At 40.9% G+C, this 12123-nt stretch overlaps 1 protein-coding gene across 1 annotated transcript in view; it reads left to right on the forward strand.

The window, feature by feature from the left end:
• Positions 1-12123, forward strand: part of TRPM8 (transient receptor potential cation channel subfamily M member 8) — a 91356-nt gene that overhangs the window by 15686 nt on the left and 63547 nt on the right. The window contains exons 5-9 of the mRNA XM_077957949.1: positions 83-255; positions 2918-3092; positions 4161-4228; positions 7098-7295; positions 11038-11140. Coding sequence (XP_077814075.1) covers positions 83-255; positions 2918-3092; positions 4161-4228; positions 7098-7295; positions 11038-11140 — 717 coding nt within the window. The remainder of the gene's footprint in view (positions 1-82; positions 256-2917; positions 3093-4160; positions 4229-7097; positions 7296-11037; positions 11141-12123) is intronic.

The following is a 12123-nucleotide window of genomic DNA, read 5'->3' on the forward strand; positions in this document are numbered from 1 at the left end:
CTTGATTTTAGGGGCCTGTGAGTCCAGAATGGAAACTTTGCCCAGTGCCGGTTGACCATTTACTGTTCCTATGTGTTGACAGGTGCTTGGATTCTCACGGGAGGCACCCATTATGGCCTGATGAAGTACATCGGGGAGGTGGTGAGAGATAACACCATCAGCAGGAGTTCAGAGGAGAATATTGTGGCCATTGGCGTGGCAGCTTGGGGCATGGTCTCCAACCGGGACACCCTCATCAGGAATTGTGATGCTGAGGTACGGGTGGGACAGGAGGAGGTCTGCTAGGTCACATGGAAGAAAGACCATGGCATGAGCCTTTGGCCTGAACCCTGGGGCTCTGTGATGGAGCCAGACCATGGGGAAGTCTGCCTTGCAAGGAGTGTCTTTGGGACCTTAAAGGAATTGAAAACAAGGATGACGTACATAATTAACTGCTGGGAAAGAGTTAACAATGAATGTTGCTTTGTTCATTAAGATGTGTTCTCAGCAATCTCATATCACAGTCAGGTTCTTTATTCTTTATAACCAAGGCTTACATCCATTTCAGGAGGGCTCAAGCCCAACCGCAGTATCTTGATTGCTTGGCTACACTCAGAGGAATACAAATCAATGGATATTGTCCTTGGTTAATTTGGCATTAAGAAGGTTGTGAGACAACCCCCAGCCGCCACCCGGCAAATGTTTCCTGTGAACATATTTAGAGAATAATGAGCCTTTCATGTTAAAAATACAAGGTAGACATATGGGTTTTGTATCAAGTGTAGCATTTTGAAAACAACATTTCTAGTAGTTGAGGACCTTCTTAAGCAACAGGTGTTCTCTGCCCAGAAGCTTTGGGCCAAATGTTCAGATATCCACATTTAAGCTATACCTTCTCCCATCTGGGCTCCTTAGAAGCAGCAAATGTTAAGGATTTTTGGAATTGCTGTGATTCTTCTTTTAGAATTATTTTATTTTTGTGTCTTGGTTACCATTTTTGAGATATATAAGGGGCAGGGGAGAGTGGGAGGTGTTTTTTTGTGCATCTTCAAGGAGGAAGCATGGTAGAGGGGGAGGAGGGTACATTTCGAAGACAGAGAAGCTGGGGTTGGAGTAATCATTCCTTTTCGAGCTGCATAGTCTGGAGCCAGTTCCCTTCTTCAAGTTTTTTATAATAATAACCTATATTGTTATGGGACTGATTTATCTAATTGTACAGAGTGAATGGTAGCTTCTATTATTATTATTACATGCTCAACAAGGGATGACAAAATGGTTTCACATAAAATGCCAACTTCAGGGATGAGAGTGGCCTAGAGCAGGCTTTTGAGGACAGTGGCAGGCTAAGTGGGAAAGAATACCATTATCAATTAGCAATATTTGTAATGGGCACGGGAGTCCGGGAGTCAATGCAGTGTTGTGTAATTATCCCCATGGTAGATGCAGTACATGTGTTAATTCACAGACTCACAAAAAGCCTTGAAAATGTAGGTATTTTTACCCCTGAATAGGAATGAGAAAAGACTTCAAAATCTCCCTAGAGGCTGCTTATAGGGCCCATTTCCTGGCAACAAGTAAAACTTGAAATGAATATATGAAGATTAAAGAAGCTGCCAATCATTTGGAAATTAAGAAACAACCAACTATCCCAACCATCTGGTAAACAAATGTAGGATCTAGAATGATCTTTCAAAAATATAATATCAGATAACTTAGAAAGCAATGCAAATGAAAACATTACCTATTGAGAATAATATATATTAATATATCAGCATGGCCAAAGCCGCACTCAAAGTGAAATGCATAGCCATATACCTTTATTAGGAAAATTAAAATTAATAAGTAATTCATTAATCATAATAACAAAACCTAATGTTAATATAATAGTACTTACTGTGTACTAGGTTCTATTCTAGTGTTTTACGTATATTAACTCATTTGATCTTCATAACAAAACTATGAGGTAAGTACTACTGTTCCCTTCTCATTATAAATGAGAAAAGTGAGGCATACAGAAAGTAAGAAAGTTTCTTAGTGCACAGATCTCGTTAGTGGCAGGTCCATGGTGCACAATCTTTTAACCACTACAGTATTCAAATTAATACATTTTAAAAATCATATCACCAGCAAAACTCTGAATTCTTTCTGAATACTATTTTTTCCTTCTGTTCTCCTTGAGTTTTGGTGGTGATATTATTTTTAAAACTTATTAAATTCTATTCTTGGAGTTAAGATTGAAAACTTTTTAATGCAACCCTGATACTTTAAAAACTAAATGCCTTTGAATGGAGCTTGAGAGTGAGGAACGTTTTTGGTAAGGATTCCTTTCTTTATGTTCCTCAAGCAGCTTTTTATCCTCTGGTATTTTGGGGACAAAGTATCCATTTAATTACTTCTTTTTGTGGTCCTGTTGCTGTGCGCTTCTCAAGTGCAAAGACTATTTCATTCATTTTCTAATCCCTAGATCCTGGCATGGGTCCTGGCATATGATAGATTCCAGACAACTATGTATGTGTGCATTTCAATGTCTGCTTCTACCTGTATTCACACACACACAAATACACACACACACACATTTGCACATACAGTTTCCTGAATGCTGAATTTCAATTTTGTTGAATTTTTGCTAAAGAGCACGGAGCAATGAACCAAGAATGGGACTGGGAATCTGATCCTTACATTGTCTCTGGCCATTTATGAGAAAATGAGCACGTGACACTACCATTTTGAACTTCCATTTCCTCATATTTAAAAGGAAGTCGGTGCTATAAGATCACTAAGATCCCTCTGAATTTAAAAATTCAGAATTTTTAAATCTGGGAGGAGGCATAATATAATTGAACCTAAAGTATTAGCTTTCGTATGAATATGTAAAAATATCACCATGTATCTTGACTGATAATACAGTCTCAAAGACAAGCTTCCCTGTACTTTTCAGGGCTATTTTTCAGCCCAGTACCTTATGGATGACTTCACGAGAGACCCTCTGTATATCCTGGACAACAACCACACGCATTTGCTGCTCGTGGACAATGGCTGTCATGGACATCCCACCGTGGAAGCAAAGCTCCGGAATCAGCTAGAGAAATACATCTCTGAGCGCACTATTCAAGGTCAGTGGTTAGGAAGTAGGACACCAGACATGTACAATAACCATAGCAGCCACAGCATCAACAACAATCGCTACCAACTATTGAGTGATGCATGAGAAACACGCCTGATCAGGTATTTTTATTGCCAAAGAACTGTTATTTCTCTTCTTTTTTCAACACACCAGGAATGCTTCTGCCAGGGTCATTGTGGTATGTACCCTTCAACATGCTGAAGGCAATGATAAATACGGCCATCTTCCACTGTAGTTTGTCAGTATCAAGAGCTGGCTGTCTTCTTCTGGTAGATACCATTTAAGAACAAATACGATCTGCGACGACAAATATGAGTTTATGAAACAATGCAATTAGCTAGGAGAGAAAAGATAAAACTAACCTACTAGTTTAACAATGGTATGGTTTACTTTTGTGAATCTTGGCTACTTCTGAGTAACAGAAAACAGTGGTCTCAAGAGAAGAATGCAATAGTTGAGTGAAAGCCATTATTTGCCATAGTTAAGTGACATGTACTTTCTTTCTTCCTGTGGACAGGGTATTGAGATGTGTCCTGCCGTGAAACAAGATTACCTTGTGATTTAGTGATAGACATAATGGCAGGAACTTGTTGGAGATGTTCTCAATTATTTTCCTTTCACAATTGGACATACACGAGGGGAGAAACTATATATGCAATAAACTCTGTTGAAAGACCACTAGTTATGCCAAGTTCTCACTCACTCAAGAAAGCATAGGATTGTGCAAATGAGTGAGAGCATCATTATTATAAGGATAAACTTAAACCTAGTTTAATTTATAGGTGCAAAGGTAAATAATGCACGGGCTTTAAATATTTAAATATGTATTTTAAGTATCAATGACAAATTGCAACATGACCCATGTCATGCTATTACTAGCGTGGGGCGAAAACACTCATCCGTCTTTCATGAGTAGATAATGTTCAAGTCCGTGAGATGTGAAGCTGTCTCTCCACACCGTGGCTCACGGGGCAGAAGCTCTTGGTCCAGCTTTTCACAGTGGTAGATGAGTATTTCCAATGAGCTCAAAATATCCTTTACTTTTTATGTGTTACAGATTCCAACTACGGTGGCAAGATCCCCATCGTGTGTTTTGCCCAAGGAGGTGGAAAAGAGACTTTGAAAGTGAGTCCTGATTTAGTTTTCTAGAAGGTTGGTTAATAAACCTATCCAACAAATTTGTATTTTCAGGGATTTGAGCTTATCTAATCTAACCTAGTTCATTTTACTACAGCAAGTAGGTAGTGTTTTCCCTCCACATACCGTTCCCCTCACAGACTCCGGTTGTTCCTCAGTCAAGAAGATTTGGGAGGAGAATTTCAGTGACATGAATAGCCTGTGTACTTGGTGTTGGCCCTGACAATCAACCTGCCAAAGAGAAGAGGTGACATTAACTCAGGAGACTTAAAGATTGTAATCAGCATACATATGAGAAAGCTATGGCCACCCCATCTACATTGAGATGAGCTATGATCGTACACACACAGATTGCCCCCAAATCAAATGTTTCCAGACCACCTAAGGCCCATTTATATGCCATGTGGGGATACAGGTATGTCGCATGATGGAATCCCAAACCCTAAGTGATTCTGAGATCATGGAAACTTCTTGAATGTTTCTGCACCTGCACTATTGAGCAACTGAGCAGGAATTTGACTTCCCAGCCAATCTGTGTGGACTCGTGACTGAGTTCATCCTGCCTGCAGCCAGGCTTCTGTTTGACGTTTTTTGTTGTTTGTTTGTTTTTGTTTGAGAATCCACTTGAATCAAAACCTTTTATTCATTTATATTTTTATTTATTTGTTTTTAACTTTTTGGTTTAGGGGTACATGTGTGGGTTTTATGTATAGGTAAATTGTATGTCACGGGGTTTGGCATACAGATTATTTTGTCACCCAGGTAATAAGCATAGTACCCCATAGGTAGTTTTAATAAATAAGCATAGTACCCCATAGGTAGTATGACTGCATTTTAGTAAGTATTGTAAACAATTTTCAAGAGCTCATTTTTCTAGGAATAGCACAAGAAAGTCATTTTTAACTCATCTTTTTCATGAATTTCCACAATGATTTGCATATTCCTCCTTTTACACACCCTATTTTACCTCTAAGACAGGGAATAGATTAAAGATACCTGTGACCCTCGATCTTTCATCAGAGTAAATCCCTAGAGCTAAAAGTAAGTGCTGGCAAAGTTATCTGGAATCATCATCTAGTACTTCTCATTATTCTTTTATGTAACAATGGTCTTTTTCTTCATCCATTCAACAGATATTTATTGAGTATCTACTATGAGATTTACAATTGAGACCATGGTTAAATAAAAATCTTCAAGGAAACATTAAAATAGAGATTTTTCTCAGTGTGTGTCAGTGTATCAAAACCTTTTTATGTCTAGTGTTCCATTATTGGAACGCTAAGCATGTGGGAGTTATTTATATCCTACTGCTCAAGGTCATCGCCAAGGTGATCACCAAAAATTCAAAAAATTGCAACTTCCAGCATAAATGGCTCGAATCTGAAAAAGTAGCCACATCAAAGAGGAAGAGGGGTGGAGAAAAAGTCATTGAAATACGGTTACATTTATTATCTTACCAGAGCAAATATTAGATTTGGAATGAAGATTTCTTGGCTTAGGGTGTAGGGGGAGACTGGAGAGCTGCTGCTGATCTAGGGCACTGCATTTCTACGGCAGTTTCCAGTGCCGTCTGCTCAGCCAATTAACAACCTACAGTAGCGGGGACAGGAGAGGTGAGGGGAACTAGGAGAAAATACTCAGCCAGGGCCAGGCACTGTGACTCAGGCCTGTAATCCCTGCACTTTGGGAGGCCGAGGCAGGTGGATCACCTGAGGTCAGGAGTTCAAGACCAGCCTGGCCAACATGGCAAAACCCCGTCTCTACTAAAAAATACAAAAATTAGCTGGGCGCAGTGGCAGGTGCCTGTAATCCCAGCTATTCAGGGGGCTGAGGCAGTAGAATCGCTTGAACCCAGGAGCCAGAGGTTGCAGTGAGCCGAGACTGCGCCATTGCACTCCAGCCTGGGAGACAGAGCAAGACTTAGTCTCAAAAAAAAAAAAAAAAAAAAAAAAAGAAAAGAAAAGAAAAAAAGAAAGTACCCAGCTGGTGCCTCTGCATCGCTTCCTGGTTCAGCCCCCATCAGCACACCCACGACCGCCTGTGGTGCAGACACTTGAGGCACACAGAGGGACCCCAGCCTGCTCTGTGACTCTCACCCTCTGTGGTCCCCAATCGTGGCACCACACATCTGGCTTTCTATGTGATGTCTTCTCTAAGGAAAGCACTCAGACCTAAAAACAAGTGCTTTTCAATTTCTTTTGTACCTCTAGGTAGATCATTGTATCTTGCTGTCCAGTGATTAGAATCCTTAAAATATGATCCTCCTCTGCTGACCTCTGCAGTTATTATAAAGGTCATAAAAGTGTGCTAGGTGTTTATCCAGAAAGAAGATATATTTATTCATTTTTAATAACAGGGGCAGGGGAAATTATTTGAGGAGGGAAATGTGTGAGTAAACATCACATAAAACATGTGGTTGCTGTTTTTAAGCTATTTTCATACCTTAAAAGTATGAGTATTGGTTACTACTAACCTCTTTCAGATAAGCTATCAACAGTAATGCTGAATACAGTCTTAATACGTGCCACTCAAATCTATTATGTCATACTTGGAATGATCGATTTTGTGTACAGGGATATTTTAAAGCACTTACCCATGGAAAACTTAAGCTAGTCATATGTGTTCTTATTATGGAACTCGTTGTGGGTGCAAGATTTCATAAAGCAGGTTACATTTCTCATTCATAAAGCAATTGCCAACTTTTGATTTGCTTCTGAATTAAAATAAAAACCCCAAAGGAAAAAATGTAGGGATGGGTCCATGTGTTTTTACCAGCTTGGCTCAGAACCTTAGTCCGGAGCTGGGTTCTATGGACCAAGGTCTCTTTGATCTGCCTGACTCTGTCTCCTTCCTCCAGGCCATCAATACTTCCATCAAAAGTAAAATTCCTTGTGTGGTGGTGGAAGGCTCGGGCCAAATCGCTGATGTGATCGCCAGCCTGGTGGAGGTGGAGGATGCCCTGACATCTTCTGCCGTCAAGGAGAAGCTGGTACGCTTTTTACCCCGCACGGTGTCCCGGCTGCCGGAGGAGGAGACTGAGAGTTGGATCAAATGGGTGAGTTGTTGGGACCGTGTCTGGAGGCTGAGAAAATGAGACTAGTTTGTGAGAAGGGAGAATGCCTTAAACGCCCAACTCCACCAGCAGCCGTACATATTCAATGTTTTCTCCGTGCCTTTCAGACTCAGCAGGTGACTTGCTGGAAATTGAAGTTCAATAAGTTACATGGCTCACCAAGTGTATGATATTTCTACTTGAGATATTGCATTTTTCAGAGTTTACTGAAAAAGGGAAAACTGATGGTTTTATACAAATGTTCTTACTGGGACGTTGTAATATCTTATTCAAGTCCAGGAGAGAGATAGACAAAAGACTCTGGCAAAAAGAGATAAACATATCAGCCTTACTGATGATGAAGGCAAAGTTGAAAGAGGTGGCTTGAGGTGCAGAACATTGGACCTGCATATGCTAAGTCTCAGAATAAGACAGATGAGCCCACCCTGACACAGGCAGCCCCAGACACCTGCTGACCTCCCTGCTGGGCTAGACATGGAGGCTGCAGACCAGGGCACTAGTACTTTGCAAGGAGCAAAGCCCAGTGAGAGAAGGAGAGGACTGGCTGGGCAACGCCAATATTGCTCCCCAACCCTGAGTAGGGCTAAGTGAAAGAGTGGAGATTGACCAGGCAGCTAATTGTGATGAGGCTTCTCCCTATGGAATTCTGTTGATTGGGAAAAGCAGCACTCGCTTTCCAAAGTGCTTATATATTTTTGATTCTCTAGGCATTCATACTTAACTACTTTGAGTCAGTTCTGAACATATAAACAGGGCTGGGTGCAGTGACTCTTGTCTGTAATCCCAACCCTTTGGGAGGCCAAGGCCGGAAGATCGCTTGAGGCCAGGAGTTCAAGACCTGCCTGGACAACGTAGTGAGACTCCGTCCCTACAAACAAACAAACAAAAATTACCCAGACATACAACTCTAGTACCAGCTACTTGGTAGGTTGAGGTGGGAGAATCACTTGAGCCAGGGAGTTTGAGGCTGCAGTGAGCTGCTAGCCATTGCACTCTAGTCTGGGTGACAGTGAGATCCCATCTCAGGAAAAAAACCAAAACAAACAATCAAAAAAAGCATATAAACAGGCCATTTCCAAAGTATACATATCAAAGTAAGACACTGCGTATTGATTGCATATTGATTACCACTCTCAACGTCATTTCCTGTGACGGATGGAATAAATTCAGTGGTCAGTTCAGGGATCCCCATAGAGGAAGAAACAGATGACTCCTAATTTATCCACCAAAGACAGCCCCAGGTCCACTTCAGTGACTTTCCTCTTACTCCTTGTACAAGCTGGCTTGCCAGGTCTTGACCAGGCTGTGTCCAACGAACAGAGGCCATCTGAAGGGTTACCACACCCTTTATAAGGGATTTTGATTTCTGCTTCATGAAAACGGTTACAGGCAACTCATCTGAAATAGGCTAAAAGGCATATTGTACCTTCTTTGATTATATTATCCTTTCTGCAATTCATAGCTAATTCATATTCATACTGAATATGCTAATGATATATCATAATTATAATCACGTCAATCAGAAGACATATATCAATAATAAAAATTAGTCTGGAATTTTAATTAGGCACTCATAAAGGGCTTCGCAATTGGTACAGATTTCCCAAAAGACCAAGCTCGAGTGGGATTATTAATTAATGAATGTATACATTCAGGCAAATATTAATTAGGCAACTTTCCAGGGCAGTCCTGGGTGTCCTCACTGACTATGTAGACAAGCAACCCCAAACCTGGACTCCCAGCTTCTTGATCACTCTAAGTGACGCATTATACCTCTCCCACTGGACTCACACCTTCCTCTCCTAAAAGCCACCACGGTTATTCCCCCCATGCCTATTTGTCAACTTCTTGAGAACTTGACCCTTCACAGTCTTCCAATCTATCAACCGATCTAGATATCATTCATTTATTTATTCATCTTTAACTCTCATTTATTAATTTATTCAGTAGATATTTGTTGAGCACATACTGCGTGCCAGGTTCTGAAATAGGCACTTCAGAAAGAATTGCGTACACAACAGAAACAGTCTGTGTTCTCATAGACAAAACAGAAATTGAAAAAAGGTTTATGTCGAGGGATGACAGTACAATGCATTCTGTAATTGCAAGCTGAAATGGGTGTTCAGAAGAAAGGTAACATAGATACAGAAAGGCAGGTGCTGAGGGAGCCTGGACTGGTGTGGGGCTTTCTGGAAGGCTTCCCAGAGGAAGTGACATGAGAGCCAAGATCTGAAGGATGGAGAGAGTTAACGACGTGGGGGCTGGGGTTGTGGTGGTGGTGGGAACTGCATGTGCAAAGGTCCTGAGGTAGGAGGCATGCCTGAGGAGTGAAAGACGGCCATGAGGGTGGAAATGGTGAGTGGGAACTAAGAACTTGTGAGGGCCCAGCCCAGGAGGCTCCCTGGGCCCTGTTTGGTCTTGTTCAAGTGTAATGGGATATTGTTAAAAGGTTTGAAGCAGGGAGAAAACGAGATGGGAGTTGTGTTCAGGAGAGCTCACTCTGGCAGCAGTGGGGCAGAGGATGGAGGAGGCAGGAGTGTGCGGGATGGAGTCCCAGCTAGGAGGCCCCTGTGGCTGTCTCTGGGGTCCATCGGTTTACTTGATATACATATTCATTTTCTTCTTCTTCCTTTTTATTTCAAAGGAAAAGAAAAATAACTCCTTGGTTCTGCCCACCTCCCCTTGTGCCCCAGAATTTGGGGACCTTCAGACCTCCTCCCTGCCTGTCAGTCCTAGCTGGACCCCTATTCTTCAGCCTGAACAAAGGCTGCAGACAGATGAAGAGGGCCTTTCCTTCATGCTATCATTCCCGTCCACCCTCTCCTTCAAAATCTCCATGGTTTATCTTTTCCTGCAGTTTTCATTGATTTATTCATCAACTACCTGCGTGCTTTGAACTAAGACCTCCATCGCCACCTTTCCCAGGCAGCTGCAGCCTCAAAAGTTCACCTTCTAATTTCCAAATCCAAGTGCTCTTCTTGCCATCTTCAAACAGCTAGATGCTGAGACTTCGTCTCCCACCCAGTGGAGCCTCTGCAGTTCCAGATCCTTATTTCCAAGTGTCGCCAGGGAAGCCCACCATTGCCTCAAACTCAGTCTAATGGAAGGAAACCAGACTTGCTCCCTTGGCTAGAAGGGGCCCTACTCACCAAGCTCCTGCTGGGCTCGCCAGTGCTCGTAACCTTGGAATTACGGGGTTCTTTACTTTTTAAAATGTCTTAAAGTTAAACATTATAGAAAAATAACAAAGGACAATGTAGAAAATTCTTAATCTTTTTCTCCAGTTTCCAAGTCTTCTTTCTTGTTTGCATTTGAGCTTTTATTTCCTATCGTTTAAATCTTTATGGGCACACTTGGATGGTGTCTACGGTCTTTTATTGTCCCTTCTTGATTTACTCAGTCGTTTAATAACTGAGCATCTGCCATGTGTCAGCTTTGTGACACACACACATGCACACACGCACGTGCACACAGACGCACACATCCCTAGTCAAATGAGGCTCTCAGCTTTTTGATAGGGGCTTTTTGATACGTGTGCTCTTATATAACCGGTACTTTATTCTCACTGTAGTCAAGGACTCATTACAATTCCGAAATGAGAAGCTGATCTGGAACTCCACTACAGGTGGTCTTTTTAAAAAAGATCTCTCACAAAAAGAAAGAAGTTTATGCTCCTCATGCCTAAAATCTGTTGGCTGACAACTTTGTTCTTTAATTTCACCAGCTCAAAGAAATTCTTGAAAGTTCTCACCTATTAACAGTTATTAAAATGGAAGAAGCTGGGGACGAAATTGTGAGCAATGCCATCTCCTACGCTCTGTATAAAGGTGAGTAAAAAATAGCTCCTTTTGAAGTGTCAGCTTTGTGTTGCCTTCTGTGGCTTTTCATGAGGTACATTTCTTTTATAAAACAGCTTTATTGAAAGGCAAGCTTGTGCTTAATTTTGATGATCTTAGATTGGAAGCTAGAATAACTACACTTGCCCTGGTGAGGTGAATCTCCTTGGTCATATGTATTTGGTAGAATAATAATTTTTATGTCATTAAAATACTTGTCAAACACAATCACAGTAGTCTCCAAAGAGCTTTTTCTAACAGTGGTTGAAAATAGTTTTTTACTGGGCCTCAGATTCCTTTGAGAATATGGCAGAACTATGGGTCTTTGTCCTAGCATTCTACATATTTGTACACATATGCACACATACTTCACACATAAGTAATTTTGCATTTAATTTCAGGAGTTTACAAATTTCCTGAAGCTTATGAATGAAACTCAGGTTAAAATATTCTCATTCAGGATCTTTGCTGCTTTAGAATTCCATAAAGTGGATGTTACCCATAGTAAATATATCCTGGGTTGTCTAGACTTGAATTTGTGACTGATAAATGTAAATTAGCTAGAGTAGAGCTAGGCACATTGGAAGTGCAATTAAAGCATTAGCAATTTATTAGAATCATTCTTATTGTACTTGCCAGACATTTGGTTATAAAAGTATTTATTAAAATGGAATTATATCTGTACAGATACGTAGATGCAGAAAATATTAGCTCTGGAAAAGACAAGAATAACAATGTTGTAAGGTGGCTTATTGTTTCATAGATTTAGATGTAGCATAAGTCAGATATGGCCTTGAAATATAATGCTATGGAATCTGAATCTATGGGAAAAACCTTAATATACCATTATTACACCGTTAGGATATTCAATGGAAAAACGTTACTGTAGCCTGAGTTGATCCCCATTATAAACTTTGGGACATACAGGATGTGGTTAAGAATGAGTGAAGATAGAGTGAAGGACAGTTTGAGTG

The sequence above is a fragment of the Macaca mulatta genome, chromosome 12 (assembly GCF_049350105.2).
Source record: "Macaca mulatta isolate MMU2019108-1 chromosome 12, T2T-MMU8v2.0, whole genome shotgun sequence".
Taxonomy (NCBI): Eukaryota; Metazoa; Chordata; class Mammalia; order Primates; family Cercopithecidae; genus Macaca; species Macaca mulatta.